Source organism: Cheilinus undulatus, linkage group 21 (assembly GCF_018320785.1).
Source record: "Cheilinus undulatus linkage group 21, ASM1832078v1, whole genome shotgun sequence".
In the NCBI taxonomy this organism is placed as follows: Eukaryota; Metazoa; Chordata; class Actinopteri; order Labriformes; family Labridae; genus Cheilinus; species Cheilinus undulatus.
In genome coordinates this window covers 21252275-21269428 of record NC_054885.1, presented here as the reverse complement: position 1 = coordinate 21269428, position 17154 = coordinate 21252275, and the positions used below count along the sequence as shown (strand labels likewise).

General features: G+C 39.6%; 1 protein-coding gene across 4 annotated transcripts in view; it reads left to right on the top strand.

The window, feature by feature from the left end:
• The first annotated feature begins 6920 nt into the window (after positions 1-6920).
• The window catches only part of axin1 (axin 1), a 33226-nt gene continuing 22992 nt past the window's right edge, over positions 6921-17154 (top strand). For 3 of the 4 annotated variants that reach the window (XM_041777768.1, XM_041777769.1, XM_041777766.1), the window contains exons 1-2: positions 12277-12428; positions 14645-15595. In XM_041777768.1, the coding sequence (XP_041633702.1) occupies positions 14739-15595 (857 nt within the window). In that variant the 5' untranslated portion in view covers positions 12277-12428; positions 14645-14738. Of the gene's footprint in view, positions 7023-12276; positions 12429-14644; positions 15596-17154 lie in introns of those variants that run through there. The other variant, XM_041777767.1, reaches the window with a different exon arrangement.

The window sequence follows — 17154 nt, the reverse complement described above, 5'->3', positions numbered from 1 at the left end:
TCAAGGTCTGTCAGGTTGCACAGAGATCTGGCATGAACAGCCTTTTTCAAGTCCAGCCACAAATTCTCTATTAGATTGAGGCTCAGGCCTTGAGTTGGCCACTCCAGTAAGTTTACCTTGTTGTCTTTGAACCAGTTCTGTGTATCTTTCGCTTTATGCTATGGTTCTCTTGCAGACTGATTTTTCTTTATTTTGCCTCATTCATTTTACTCTCGACCTTTACGAGCCCTCCAGTGCAAGCTGCTGAAAAGCATCCCTACAGCATGATGCTGCCACCACTGTGTTTCACAGTGGGGAAGGTGTGTTTGTGGTGGTGTGCAGTGTTTGGTGTCTGCCAATCGTAGCATCGTGTCTGATGGCCAGCAAGCATCATTTTGGTCTCGTCAGACCAAAGAATTTCTGCCACTTGACCATCAGGTCTATTTATATATTACAGTACTCCTTAAATGGTATAAAGATATACTGGTATTTGGTGTGGTGCCAGCAGTTCACCTATGGTAGCACGTGAGTAAGAATGGTATATGATAGCTGTATCAATATTGTTTTCCATCCGAGCAATAACACTTCATCGCTCTTCTGTTATTACACCAGACTGTGCTCATAAGACACGTCTTCTGGTAACACTATAATTGCAAGACATAAACGCCTCTGGACACTTCATCCCTAACAGTGCCATCTCGTAAAGACACAATTTTTCCTTGATTTTGAAACCTTCATCTGTACCGACTGCCTTTTAATGCATTAAAAGAAGCAGAGAAGGCTGGTGTTAGCATTGCTGTTTGTGTGTTACGAGTACATTCTTCATCAAAATATGCCAGACAAGGCCTGATTCATTTCAGAGTAGCACACAGATGCCATCTTTCTTACGTATTTTAAATGCTCAATTCATGCATTCTTTTGATCGAATCATGATTCGTAAATAAGTGTCCCTCATGACTAGTGCAGGATACAGTGTTTTTTTTTCATTATTTGTTCGAAATATTTAAGAATATCCTTTAATTAAAATTTGTTTATATGTTTACACAGCTACATGTGGCAGCCAACACAGAGTCCGAGAGCTGGTGCAGTGTGACGAGAAAATTGGCTATTGTGTGAGGGGTGTGCTGGATCTGACCCCAGCCACAACCAGACAAGCAAGTGTGAAATCCAGTTGAAAGGTAAGCAGCTGATAAAGCTATATAACAAAGGCACTATCATCTCTCCCCTTTTCTCCAAAATTTCTTTTCGTCCATCGTTCTCCTCTCTGTAAAATCTTTCTTAGAGCCTCTTTCACAACTTCATCCAGTAGATGGATTGAAGTTTTATTATATGCTTTTATTTGTGATGCAGTTCATTGAAAAGCCTTTAGCGCCGAAATATTACATCTTTTAAAACCAATTTTATTTGTCAAAACAATATTTGTTTATTATTTTTCCCTAATGTGTATATTAAGTAATTAGGGGCAAATCAGTCATGCCTGTTGGGTCTGTTACCATAGCTACAATTGTGCAGACAATCATCTGGTCCTTCTTTCCTCCAATAGGGTCGCACGGCTGGAGCTGCAATAAGTAAAGATGCTCATCTTTCAGCAACACACTACTAAGAATGAGAAACAGGTTTATGAGTGTCAGAAAGTATCTTACAGTGGCAGGCAGGGGACTGCGCCCAGTCATGGCGAACCACAGGAACAAGATCCGGCGAGCCAAACAGCAGGAGAGGAAGGTGAGAGCATCTACCATTTTGAAATTCAACTCCTCTTATTGTTCACTGGAGGAGTTTGCCGGAACAAAACATTGACTATAAACAAGAAACGCTTTTGCAGTCCAGCTGTAAGTGTACAAAGAGACCAGGAGGAACAAAAAAGAGGTCTCCTTTACATAAAATGCAAAAATAAAATGATTAATTAGCTGGATTAAAGTAGTCTGCCTTCACTTTCAGATGTAGTCCAAACTGAGTTTCAGCTATTGAGTTAGTGCTGAGCTTTGCTTTAAAGAAAATATTCTTTTTACTCAGTGCATTAAGGATTTGATTTAGAAAAATGTTTCTATTTTTTGTTTAACTGATCAGAATTAATTTTTTGGCAAATTTGGGAGTAGTTACACAGATGTGGCCTGAGTTGAAAAGAGCTTAAAATCCAGTCTGAACATCTGAAGGAAAGATGAGTTCAGAGAAAATCACTGAGAAGCTATTAGGCCAGCGTTGTGAAAAAATTAAAGGCCTGTGAAGTAGAATGTTATTTTTTGTGGGCTATCTGTATCATATTCAGAAAAATAAATGTGCTCACATAATCTGCGGCTTTGAAAAGGACAACAGCCAATGCAGCTTGTTCTAGCTTCTCCCCTACTGGGCGGCCCATGCGCCTGTCGATATGGTGGTTTGATGTTGGATAGAAAATAAGAACCCCCCACAACAAACAGAGAGGGCTGGAACAGAGAGACTGGAACAGAGAAAGAGAGGCTAGAAAGGGAAGAACCATCGACAGATGGACTCTGTTGTGATTAAAGATGGCGGCAGTCTTCACTGCAGACTACGAAGGACTATACTCGATCCATAGAAAAGCTGTGGGAGTAGTCTGCGATTCAACACAACAAAATCAAGAAGAACACAGCAAGGTAAATCAGCAGGTATGATGTCAGCTTTTCAATCTCTGAGGATGAAAACTGATTACCTGTAACTTTCCATTCTTTTGTTTATCCATCTATTATGTCTGTTATCGTGTTTCATGACAGTGCCATACTGGCTTTGTTGTGTCCTCCCTCTCATCAGAACCAAAGCACATCATTTGATCTGACCAGTGAATGTGCATCCCATGACCAGACCCCGACAGACTAAGCGCTTAAATTAATTTCAGTTTTTTTTTCTAAACCCAGCAGATGTCTGACAATGTACTTTCGCCATTTGGTACATGGTTACGGATGTTTGTCTTTGGTATTATATCACCATAGGAAATGTGGTCTGTTTTAATAAGATTTCCCTTCATGTGAGAATATGGTGTTCTGAGAGCTCGAATGTCCTGAAAAATAAACTCAAGTCTGCAAATTGCTCAATCCTCTGTGCCTAATCCACTCCAAGGATTGTTAGCCATGACATATTCAGCCAGGACAAAGAAAATCAGCAGGACTCCAGAATACATTTTCTGACTCTCTTTTGATATTACTCTTTGGATTAATTTCAGAAAATAGCTTTGATGTGCCTGAAACGATTTTATTGAAACTTCTCTCATAGAAATAACTTGGTCAATTACACAAGTACTTAAGGCTTTTGTCTTTAAGCTTCATGCACTTTTTTTATTTTTGGTTGTGAGGCTTTTAGAAATGTCATGTTTGTTGCTTCTTTTGTACCCCAAACTTTTATTGAAATCTTTGAAAAGAGCCAATGTGAAAAACAGAAGTCTCTATTGTCAGACTCAGACTGGGAGTATTTCTTTTTAACGCCTTAATTTGCTTTTGTTCATCTCTAAGTCTTCAGCAGAGATAAGCCTATTTCAGCCAAGGCCTACTAGGGTGTCTAAATCCACACTGACAGATGGAACAAAAGACAAGTGAAAGGACTGAATTTAGAAACATGAAGTTGTCCTTTGGTGACACTTTACTGCAGATGGATTGGAAGGATTGGAAAATATTTTAAAACTATAGTAAAATCTACTCCCTGACCCCCTAAAACATAAACAAAAAGAGATTACTCACATTATGAAATCAGGCATTGTTATTATATTAAACAACATAATTTATATAAGAGGTAACATTGTTCTTAAAAATTCCACAGTACCGTTTATATTTGGATTTAACTACTAAGTTTCTCAACAGTTGTAGCACAATATACTATGTTTACTTGGTCTTTGCTTATTCCATAAATAACCAGGTTTTATTCCTAAAATCACAACTCAAAGCTGAACACAGAAACGTCTTTTTTGTTCCTCTGCTTGGCCACTCGCTTTAGGGCTTCTTGTTTGTAGTTGCTGAGGAAGAGAAGAGTGTTTTTTTTTTTCGCCCTCCCCTCTGAGATTTTTCTAGCTGTTCAAGACAAGACATTCAACTCAGCAGCCCTCTGGTCATACAAATTCTTTGCTTTGCTCAAACCTTTTTCATTCCTGCATTTGGCTGTTGAATATTGGCCAAAAGAAGTCAAAATTCATTTAAATTTATGTCCCTGGTTTGGGTTGATAATGTTTTCTTAATTTTTAGTGAAAGATAAAGCTTTGGTGCACTAAAATCACACTTATGGATTTTATTATTGTCTTGTTTGAAGGCTGTTTAAATGTTAGAAAGTTTTTCTGTGCAAACTTGAAGATCAGTGGTTGAAAATGTAAAATATTTTCAAATATCTACTGTATTTTTGTGGCTAAGAACAATAGGTAGATGACATGTGCTCCATAGTTGATATTCAGTAAACATGAATGCCACTGGTCCAGTTACAACAAAGCAAAGAAGAAGGTAATGCTGAAGTAGTCCAGCATGTTAAAACAAGATTATGGCTCATCAGGAATACTTTTTGTGTATTCTGATAAGTCAAATATTTCTTTTTATTAGCTGTTATTAATTTGCTCTTGTTGCTGTTATTTATATTTGGGAATGTGGCTGATCCCCCCGTCCTTACATGCACATACTCTAAGTGGAAAGCATCAAGCAGGAACAGCACGCGTTTTTGCTCTTCCTGTGCCATTAAAGAAAGCCTGAGGCAGGGTGAGAAGCAGCAATATACAAAATAACATTGATTAAGTTATATTATATTAAGTTATATTAAAAGGAGGAGTTGGGGTGGTGGAGGGTTGCAGCTTGCAGAAGGAGCAGCAAAGCTTAGCCTGGCTAGAGCAGTTCAAAAATGGCAGCAAATCAACTGGCCATCAGCTGATCTCGATTAAATAACGGCACTTGACTTCGTGGCCTGCCTGGACTAAAGCTATATGCTCAATTTCTATTTTTGCCATTTGCTCCTCTGAGGAACTTTCCATTTGTGTTAATGAAGGTGTAGCAAGTAGACAAAGCAGTATCTTATCTCTTTGTAGATCTTATTACCTCCACCAAGGAGGTTATGTGATCAGGTGTTTGTTCGTTTGTTAGTTTGTTCATTTGTTAGTTAGTTAGCAACATAACTCCAAAAGTCATGGACAGATATTCAGGAAATTTTCAGGAAATGTCAGAAATGGCATTAGGAAGAACTGATTAGATTTTGGGACTGATCCGGATCACCGTCTGGATCCAGGAACTTTTTAAAGGATTCTTATCTGGGCCCGAGTCCAGCCCTGGCCCGAGGGGGTGGAGCCCCAGTCTGGCTTGGTCTGACAGGTTTTCAGAATGATCAGGCCCGAACCCATATCAAGCCCGACTTTTTTTGCATGCGCACCATGCAGCAGCGCACAGCAACGGCTGACCTGCATATCGCAGCAATTGTAGGCCTGTTAACAAATAAACACTTCTATTCTATTCTATAGTAGAACTATTAATCAAGTCTGAACATGGCGATGTCCAATTCAACAACAGTGAACATGGCAAGCTTCATTCTTTAAACACCACAAGAAAAACAGTCTGTTTACTTGGCATCGTGCAGAAAAAGAATAGCATCCACAGTTTCAGGGACAAGTCCAGTCCTCCTTTCTTCTATCACTCTTCCAGCTGCGCTGAAAGCACACTCGCTGCTGCTACTGCTGGCCGGGTCACATAAAGCGGACACATAGAGCGGGGAGGGAGGGGCAGAGCGGCTGCTGCGTTCAAGTGTTGCCATTTAAATTGGTTAAACACAAACACGACACATCGCTCTAATTGGCAGGTTAAAAACAAAAGAGCCCGAGCACAGCCTGTGTCCCAGGTATTGATATGGTCATTGGCCCGAAGCCCGGCCCTCGGGCTGTTGGGCTAGGGCCTTGGGCCTAGGGCACCAGTGCAGGGCTCTAGCGAGAATACTCACAATGCTTGGAGGAATAGAGGACTATTCACCCTCTACCATGACTTTCAGGCATCCGGTGAGACCATGGGTGAGACTGTTAGTGCATCTGTTGGCTAGGCAGGCAATGCTTTTGCCATGACAGTCCACAGTGACAGTGACAGTGAAGCCAATGCTTTGCATCACCATGACTCCACCCCACCGGGGAAGGAGTAATTGGTGAAATCGATTTTGGGAATGATCCGGATCACTGTCTGGATCCAGGAATGATTTTAAAGGATTCTTCACTGTTGGGAGATAGAGCTAATGGCAGAGGTCTGTGCTCTCTGAGTGCTTTTCTAGTTTTTTACATGTGTTTGTTGTGTTTTCTGATCTAAAATCTTCTCCTGATCTCTTTTAACAATAAAGCGTAACGTTGGCCATGAATCTTTGCTGAGTTTGCACGCTGTCAGTTAACCTTGTCTGACATACCCAGGGGCAGTGTTTACAGCCACTTCAAATAACTACGAAGAAAAAACTATCTGTCTTTGTGATTGATGCTCTTGTTGTTTTTAATGGGTCATATAGAAGCATCAGTATTAATCTTAATGTTTAAAGTTATAGCATGGGTTGTTGGTTTATACTTGACACCAATTAAAAAAAAATAAAGAGAAATTCACCTTTAGTAGCTATTATTCTGTTTGTTGGCTGTTGTTTCCCAGCGGATACAGACACTTGAAAGCAATGAATGATTTTTAAAGCCTCCAGTGTTATAACAGCTATACTGCCAGATGCTGTTGGAAAAGGCACAGAGAAATTGAACATTTTGCAATTTCCTTCATTGATTTATTTCATAAAAGCTATGGGTAAAACTTAAAAAAGGTAACGTTATGATTAAACATCAACAGAAATAACTGTAGACAGTATGAACACATTTTCTCAATATCCGGCTTTTTCTGTTTGAATGAACCCAACTTGACACATCTTCCCTTTTCCAGGATCAAATGGATGGCAAAGACAAACTATCATGGCAACACTCTGCTTCAGCCAAGCCAGGCTGCGCCTGTGTGTGGAGAGGGATGTTACCATTACTGCGCTTCGCTGTGTTAAATAACTATGCAATGGACTCTGCAGTAAATGGATATATTAAAGGAGGATATGTGAGGAAGACAATCAAACTCAAGGTAAAACATAGAAACCTGCATGTAAATCTAACTTCTCTCTGTCACCTTTATTTCTTCGTTATCATCAACTGCATTATCCTTTCTATAAGAAATATATTTTTCATGTTTTCTGCCATCCTCAGTGGCAATAGCCTTGTGCTCAGTTTTGAGGGGCAGATTGCGTTCTTCTGCAGACATGTTTGTTGAGGGGAAAAAAGTGATTTGGCATAGTTAAGAAATGGCGTTAATGGCTAGAAGCCATGGGAAATGATAAGATAACTTAGCTGAGGTTATGAAGAAGTGAACTGAAATAAATATGCTTATAGTGTGGTTAATGGTGGTTTTGGTTAGTTTTTACTTGCATACACTGTCTATTAAGGCTGGGCATTTCCCATGACCTCATAAAACGATACATATCATGATACATGCTGGACAATAAACTTGTCCTACACAGAATCCACTACAGGAGTTTTTTTTTTTTGTTTTTTTTTACAGTGAAGACAATTTTTTTAAGAACCCTACAACTTAATACACTCAAATTCAGATCTAATAAAGTAGACATATTCTGTTTATATTCCCTGAGCTGCTAATTGTTTCAATAATATTATTTATTATTTAAACTTAAAATGGCCTTCCAAGTGTCTCTCTTGCTGTTATTTTTGATACAATAATAATATTCTACTTTCACTTCACTATAAATCCACTTTTATTAGCAAGAGTATATTTTTTCTTCACATATGTATATGTGCTTCTCTGTGATGAACAGTGTTACAACATTTAAGCAGCAGCCTGAAGCCTTCATAATGAGCTACACTGAACAGCTCACGTTATTACAAATAAAACATAAAAATGTGCTACCATTTAGAAATTGAGGGAAACTGTGAGCGGTGTAGCAAGCCTAGCTGTTGTTGTCAACTGCTTATTAGGAACATGTCTTATCATGTTCTGCTGGAGGTTGGTTGTGTTGCTGTAGTATTTTACCTTGTTTTTGCACAGCTTGCATATTGCATGACCAATGTTCAAATCCCAACTTTCGGTTTGAAAATGCCCAAAATAATCAAGTATCTTTGCTTTCGGCCATGCTGACAGTAGACAGACTTTCTCTGCATGCTGGTTTGTTTTGATCTGAAGCATGTGCTGCATCATGTAGCTTAGCATTTGCTGTCACCTGTTGACTCTTAATAACAATAGTCTGCACCATGAACTGCTATAATGTGCACAGCTGCATTTGCAGCCATATTGATTCTGTAGTACCTGTAGTGATGCACATATCAGCGAGGAATACATGATGATATGTTGTCATATAAATTTTTTTTTAGCACAGGCCTACTGTGTGGAGGTTAGTTTTGGACAACTCCGCTGTCAGGACAATGTTGAATTAGGAGTACAGCATTATTTGGGGGAGTGGCTGATCTGATTAACAGGCGAGTGTGTGGTAGTTGTTTGCCAGGACACCAAAGGTCTGCCTCAGCTCTGCCTCTTTTCCTGTTTCTAGCTTGAATGAATCTACTTTAAGACAGTATTTCTAATATAGTGTTCATTATTATTTAGCTACAAAGAAATTGTTGGATGACATCAGTTAGACTACATCCATGTTTTCTTTACAGCCCATGACTTTGGAGCACTGACAGTGTTTTTCAGTGGTTGACATCCTGATCGTTAAACGCGTGATGCCAGAGTTTTGATCATGTATATGAAATTTTAAAAATAAATAGATGTAGCATGTAGTTGTCTGTGGCTCAATAGGTCGATTGTCTCTAATCTGGTTGATTGTGTGTTCGATCCCAAGCTCTTGCAGTCAGTGTGTCCTTGAGGAAGACACTTAACTCCAATTTGCTCCTACTATGGCACTGGGATTTGTATGGATGCTTATGAATGGGATTAGCTAATACTGATGGGATCCTCCATAGCCTCCTCGCCATCAGAGTGTGAATTTGGAGTGAACTGATGTGAATGACTTGACAGTCCATTTACCAAGTCCATCTGGTTAGAGAAGAAAATTGATTTTATAAGTAAGGGGAATTTGAGTACTGGGCCAGTACCCTGGGATACTTATGTTGGAACTTCCTAAGTTCAGTTTTGCCCCATTGTGTCAGAAATAGCTAGACCTCAATTTTCTTCCAAATGATGTGATCTGTGGACATATTCAAGAGTGTTTGTGCTTTTTAATCATTCCAGTGGTCTTTTAAAACCTAAGATTTAGTACAATCATGTTTAACCAGATAGCTAGCTTTATTGCTGCACTTGATACGCTTGGTATGTTTTTTTATTTTTGTTTGTTTGAAGTGTAATCACACATGCAAGAGCTTTCAACATACGGCTGAAATGTAATTTGATATCAAGGTATTAGTGCACAATAATATGTATGCATGTAAACTGTTTCATCTCTGTGTGTTTGCTTTGTTACATATTCTCTGTTCAACCAGTAAAAATGAAGTTTAAATTTTGTATGATTGGGAGAGTGGCATGTTGATGGCTGTTATACCCACTGTACTGTTGACTATAGTTAATGCAGAACAGATATGTAACCGGGTAGTTTAGATTTCATCATACATTTTTTGACTAGCTAACATATCTTTAAGGATATTACAAAATGTTGGGCACCATTAGCAACTTGGAAACACATCACAGAGGACTAGTGATGTCACCAGAAAATCTGTAGCATGTACATAGTGGTTATGCATATTTTGAAAGGTTCTGTTAGTAAAACATTATGTTTTGTAGTGAAATACAGTAGGCATGTTGGACTTCTCCTGTACCACTAGTATCAGCTTATTAGCTGCTCTGTTGAAACATCAGTGTAGTGAACACATCTAAAGAGGAGATGAAGCCTATGATGTGGTATGCTGATTTAACTGATGAAAGCACTTTTAGCTTGCGTAACCTTTTCACCTCATCAGTTATCTATTGCAATCTGTGTTTGCAATCAAAACTTGCAGACTTTCTGCCTCCAAAGCACAAAGCAATCCAGCCTACTGGATAAACCCTGTCTCTTTGAAATCATGCTGTGCTTGTAACAAGTAAAAGACAAAATCTTTGCACACTTGTGCTAAATGTATGTATCAGTGGTCAGTTTTCTCAGCCATAACGAAACATTTTGCAGTGTTTAATAATGGTCAAATTACTTAAAAAGGGGTTTTATAATTTCAGCTCTGCCTCTGACTAGTTTGGTCATGAGCACCTGATGCAGCCACGGGATCCCTTTATAAATTGTGTGTCATCACTGGATCAAAAAGGGAGTGCACTAAAAGTTAGCTGGACCAGATTGGATGCCTTGCAGCTATTTTAAACAGAAAATTTGCTGGTGCAGGACAGGAGACCAGGGTAAGATATCTGAAATTGTGGTTTTTGTAATTTGTAAAGTTAGAGACTGCTATGATATGCTTGGATAAGATATTGCCTGTATATAATCAATAATAGAAGCCCTCACCAAGTGTTCGTGATGGTCTATCAAATTTACCTTGAGCTGTTAAATATCTGGCTTGTAATGACATTTAAGAGGTGGCAGTGAAAAATAAGGATTAATACAGACAAAGAAATCAGGCAACTCGTGTATAGTGTCATATTCAGACGGACTGGCTTATGTTATTTTCTTACTTTATGCATTTTCTCAAAAAAATTATATGAAAGGCTATTCAGCTTTACTATAACCAAAAATGCCATTTGGAAAGTAATGTCAGACTTCTGACATTAAGCCATAATGTTCAAAAACTCAAGGATGCCAGAAAAGAAGTAGAAGAAACTGAAGCAACTTTAATGTAAAATAATTAAATAATAGTGAAAAGAGGCAGAAATGGACATAATAAGGCAAATATGGTTTAAATGTGGCACAAATGGGAAAAAAGCGGCAAAACTGGGTAAAAGTGGCAAAAATTGGCAGAAATGTCACAAACATGTGTTGGAAAGTGGCAGAAATGGTTCTAAGAGGTAAAAATAGGTGAAAAGTGGCAAAATTGGTTAAATATGGTTTTAAATTGGCAAAAATGGCAGGAAAAAAGGTGGTGAAAAAGGGTTAAATAAGTGGTAAGATTGGACAGAAATAGTGAATAAATGGATGGAGATGTTGGGAAATAGTGGTTAAAAAGTGACAAAAACAGGTTAAAAAAGGTTAGATCGAGAAAAAAGTGGCACTGGTTAAATGAAGGTAGAAAGTGGCAAAAAAGGTCAGAAACAGAGATAGTGGTTAAAAAGTGGCAAAAATGGATAGAAATAGTGGTGAAAAGAGGTCTAAAAGTTGCAAAAATCGACAGAAATAGCAATAAAAATGGGTTGAAAAGAAGCAAAATTGGATGGAAAAAGTGGTGAATAGGGAATAAAAAGTTGCAAAATGGGTTTAAAGAAGCAGAAAGAGTGAAGAGTGGAACTGGTTAAATGTGGGTTGAAAATGGCAAAAAATGGATGGACAATGGTGAAAGGGGTTTAAATGTGGAAAGACTCAATAGGAATAGTTGGGGAAAGGGATTACAAAGTGGCAAAAACGGATGGACAAGGGGTTAAAAAGTAGCAACAATGGGTTAAAACTGGCATAAAGGGGTTAATGTGTTGCAAAAATGGCATGAAAGTGGCAAAATGCATGAAAATATTAAGTTTCAAGATCAAAACCCATAGCTTAATACACTTGACATGGGATGCAAGCTGCTAGCATTCAATACACATGCACTGACATCAGTAATAGTTGGGGAGAGGGGTTACAAAGTGGCAAAAACTGATGGAAATTGTGGTGAAAAGGGGTTAAAAAGTAGCAATAATGGGTTAAAACTGGCATAAAGGGGTTAGTGTGTTGCAAAAAATGGCATAAAGTGGCCAAATGCAGGAAAATAATACGTTTCAAGACTAAAACCCAATAGTAGCTTAATACACTTGACATGGGATGCAAGCACTAAGGCTGCTAGCATTCAATACACATGCACTGATATCATCAATAAATCACTAGGGAGGGTCCATTCTCTGGGTTTTTCAGGGGGCCAGCAAAATCTGCGGACAGGCCTGCTTGTAGAGGCTTAGAACTACTTGGTAGCAGCTTAATACTTAAAAAAACCTACCATGTTATAGCGCATCCAATATAATGGGTCATAAGCCACAGTGAAATAAAGGGACAAATATAACCTATTTTTGTCTATTTGAGAAAAATACTGATGTTAATTCGTGTTAGAGAGGGAGAGAAAAAAACAAAGTGTATCACATGTGCCAACACTAAACGCTGGTAATGTGTGTAGTGAACGGACGAGGCGCTGTGCATCATAGCTGTCTGTGAAGCCTCGGCTGGCTCCGCACAGACAGTGAGAGACAGCCATGGAGAGGTGGAGAGCGGATTGTTTTCTTTGTTATTTTTAAAGTCTTGCATTTTGGAGCAATGACACTGTTTATGGTGACTTGTCCCGCTTCAAATGCCCGATGCAGCCGAGAGCAGCGAGAAGATTTCCATCGGTTAAGTATATGTCACTTTTTTTCCTCTCGCAGCTCAGATTGGGATTGCGGTAGTCGGGGGATATGTGCCATCGCTTTGCTGGTTGTAAATCTGTTCGGATATTGATGTGGGATTCCCTCTGTGTCCTCTGACGGAAGGGGAAATGTTTGCTGTCGTAATGTTGTGGGTTTATTTGTACGGCTGTTGCGGGAGATAGGACAGATATTGGTGGGTGAGTAGTGTGACAAAGTTGTGCACTTGTCGGTCGGCTGCTGAAAGGCCTGGCTGTGTATATGTGAGTGTGTATACGGAGTTTGTTTCTGGCTCCCCTCCCCCACTCGCCGCTGCTGTTCTGCTCATTCTGGAGAGGCCAAGACATGAATGTGATGAGAGGCTCATTTCAGAGGAACAAACGGATACAGTTTCAGGATAAAGGACTTCTCCTTAACCTGGCTCTGACCGGCTAATCACGCCCAAGCTTGAAAATATTCCTGTGAAACCACACACCTGTGACCGCAGCAGAACCGTCAATTTAATGTGCACCCGCTAACCGAACATCTCTCGTGCCGACACTGTAGCGACAGCTTGACAGAAAGAAAGCTTTTTTTATTAACTTTTTCATACACCAGCCGTGACATATTATATCATTATAATGCCACATCTGTTTATTATAGTCAGCAGGCTTAAACTAGCACACCTTGCCCTCATGCAAACTGCACGTGCTGCCCACAATCCATCACTGGGCAGAGATGCACCTTCTCTTTACTGTCTTTGTTCAATCACAAAGGTGATATTTATCTGTATTGGACAAGGCATAGAGTGGGTGTGCCCTAAAGGGAATGTGATGGCATCCTTTTAAACAGATCTTTAATCACTGACAGGATCAGATAACCTTGCTGTCAGTTCAAATCACATTATGAATCCAAAACTCTCAACTTCACAATGCTACAAGTACGATTTTAATTTAGTTTCAGAGCTGAAGGACCAATCTGTCATTGTTTTCATTGGTTAGAGCGTTTCTGGGCACCAGGATGTCTGCCTACATCTGTCAAGAAAGGCTGCAGCTAAGAAGTAAAAGGATCTGGATCACACTGCTCTAGCTTTATCATAAGCTCTGAGTGCAGTCTTTAGAGATGGAGACATTGGCACTATTGTGTCTTTGCTCAGCAAAAATGCTTGGTGACAATACATTAGGACCAGGATGTGCCCTTGAACTAGATATTCAATCCCTGGAATTATTCGGCATGCTGTTCTGCAGCTGACCATGACAGAGAAATGGACTAAAGAGAGTAAATGATGAAAATAATTTGTAGGAATGATCATATTGTCTTATAATGGAGAAAACGAAGTATGCATTGTTAATGAGTTCATTTTGTAAACCTCAAGTGAATTCAGCATTGTGATGAAACACACTTACTCCTTCAGATGAATCTTGAGTAGCTGTGTAAAGTAATGATATGCCAGTGCATACTAATGAGTGGATACATTAACGCTTCATCATATTCATATTAGTGCCTGATAGAGAGTAGTTTCACAGCCAGACTGCGCTGAAGCCACGACTCTTGGCCTGGATTACCACAGCACGCCCACATTACTCTGGATGTGACTCAGTGCTGCACAATTATAGCCTATAAAACTGCTTTACATGCCTAATGAGTCCAGTTTTCAATTTTTGCATGGCTTTTTAGATGTGCAGAATATGCAATCACACAAGGTCAAGTGCATGGATTTTATTCAGAAGTATTTGCGTGATATTGATTTTTGAATTGAATATATTTTCCATTTCTGTTATCTGTTGCTATGATTCCCTGGTTGTGTGACAAGTTATGAATGTGTTACACATAAAGGTGACAGACTATTTTCTACTTAACGGCTTTATAGTAGGTTGCCTCATATTTTCAACTATTCCCACACAGTTTGCTTTTATTCTAATTTTCACTGGCAAAGTCATACGTTTTTTTTATGAAAATCTGATCAAATGCAAACCATGCAAAGTCTAATAATATCTCAAGAGCTCCTAGTCCTTTTGTAACTGAGCGTATGGTGAATATGGCACATAATCAAGCTCTCTTTTGCAAGTAGCAACCCCTTTATGTGATTTCACTGCTATTTATCAGATAATCACTGCAAATTTGTCCATTATTCTTAGACTAATTGTTATAGTGCTGTATCAAAGCTAACCATACTCAGTGATGTTATGAAGCTGCATCTCATCATACATTTTCCCTCCTTGCAGGAGATTTTTCGCAGCGGCGTAAGTAGAGATCTGGATCTAATAGTGTTGCAGTGTGGTGGTCTCTACGGGGACGTGGTTTGTGGATGCTGGGACTATGAGCATAAGCGACAAAAGGGACTACTTAGAAGAAGGAGGCGGCTTTACTGAGGATGCTCCCAGGCCTCCAGTGCCGGGGGAGGAAGGTGAGCTGGTGTGCAGTGATGGACGCCCGTACAGCAACCCTGGCTTCTCCTCAAAGACAGAGAGCCTCAAATGTGAGGCGTCTGTGGCTACACCCAGGAGACCCGATTTGGACCTGGGTTATGAGCCAGAGGGAAGCGCTTCCCCTACACCACCCTACCTAAAGTGGGCAGAATCTCTTCACTCTCTCCTGGATGACACAGATGGCATCCTTTTGTTTAAAACGTTCCTTGAGCAGGAGAAGTGTGCAGACATGTTGGACTTCTGGTTTGCATGCAGCGGCTTCCGCAAACTTGAGGCCAATGAGGAATACGAGGAGAGGAAGCTTAAACTGGCTAAAGCTATCTATAGGAAATATATCGTGGACAACAATGGCATTGTTTCCAGTCAGATCAAACCAGCTACAAAGTCCTTTATCAAAGACTGCATCCTTAAGCTCCAAATTGATCCTGCAATTTTTGACCAGGCTCAGACTGAGATACAGACTATGTTGGAGGAAAACACATATCCTTTATTCCTAAAGTCTGACATATACTTGAAATATACACGGACAGGAGGAGAGAGCCCCAAGCTGTATAGCAATCACAGCCCTGACTCTGGGAATGGAAGAGGCCTGCTGGGTCATTTAAAACCTGTAGATGAAGTAAAGCCAGAGGAGCAGCCTGATTGCAACCCCACAATGAACAACTCGCTTACCCAGAAGCCACAAACGGAGACAGTACCACCACATGTTTTGACCAGCCCCCGATTCCAGGACAGTCCAGAGTACAGGTAAATCCTCTCAATGATCATTAAATCTTCCTTTTTTCTCTTAACTACACACCTTCTTCTCTGCAAACTGCTGAATTAGAAATAAATCTGAAACCCCACAATACCGAGAGTGTTGCTTGGAGTTTGAAGTGTAACACAAGAGACAGCTGAGATAAGAGGAAGGTGTTGCATTGACACCTGGTGGAGAGGAAATGTCAGAGGCTGCAGAAGTTAACTGGTGTTCAAAGGTGCATGTAGTTTTTTTCTGGTGCAGGCAGAGTGGGAATCATGTTCACCCACCTCACCTGAAAAGTGAGCTTGAGCTTTAACTTGGAAACAGGAATCTTGACCTTCCTTTCCCTCCTCCAAAAGATGCATTAGATCATATATTTTTGGGAACAGTGCAAAAGCACTAAACATGACAACAGGGAAAGGTTAGTAGCAGTGGCCTTTAGAGTTTGGGCTGTGTAGGCCTGATGTGCGTCTGTGCACCAGCTTGGTTTCAACATTTTCCTCTCATTGAGTGGGATGTCTGAGTAAATTAGCCCTGAATTATAATCCAGGATTTAAGTCAGGTGACTGATGATAAAAAAACGGCAGCTTTAACTCAGTTTAATGCATATATGTATGTTATTAACCCAGACACATTCGTTTGGTCATATTATGTTGATATTCAGTTTTACACACTACACCTTTAAGCCTACTTAGCTAAGTTTACAGCTACAGACAACAACGGGTTGCATTATGATGGATACGTTTTTGATTGAACTTAAAGGCAGAAACCAGCTGATAACTGTATGATAAATACATACAAGGTGAGATGCAATGCCCACAAGTTCAAGCACCATTTGTAACAAAGTCACTGTTCACAATAAAATATCAACACTTTATGATAGGTTTATATTGGTGAAAAACTTTGCAGTATCAAAATATTTTAATAAATATAATTTACTCATACAGTCAATCAATCCACTGATCAAATGCAACCTAAACTGTTGGGTAGATCTGAACCATGATCCATTTCACCATTTTCAACCCACTCAGGGTTATTTTTCACCAACACCTTGGTATTGAGTAATGGTCTTTGTTAATCTGGTTGTAGAACTAAATGAAATGCTGGTTTAAGATCATGTTGGTCCTGCCTTAATTTAATAACATGGGCTTTGTTTGAATGATCACAGTCTTTAAATATGTAGTTTTCCATCATGACCAAAGTGTCACTGATTAAAGGATCCCACTGACAATGTCAGTAGGCCTTTTCATTGAGGGAGTTTTTACTGTATATCATAAGAAATAACACACGTAAACAATGGAACAAATGATGTTTAAATGAGCATGAAATGAAAGCTTGATTATGTCCCAAAGCAGTTAACGGTACAGCAACATGATTAAGAGGTGCTGCTGGGTTCTGCTGAGTCACCTTGGCTTCAGTGTCAGATCTTAACCTCTCAGTTGTGTTGTTGTCATTGGTGCAAGTCTTTACTGTAAAGATTCAGAATGACTGGTATGAATGATTTTTCAAAGGTCAGCAGGATTTTTAGGGTGTTTTTCTTTAGCTTGTACTGGTCATGCATGAACAC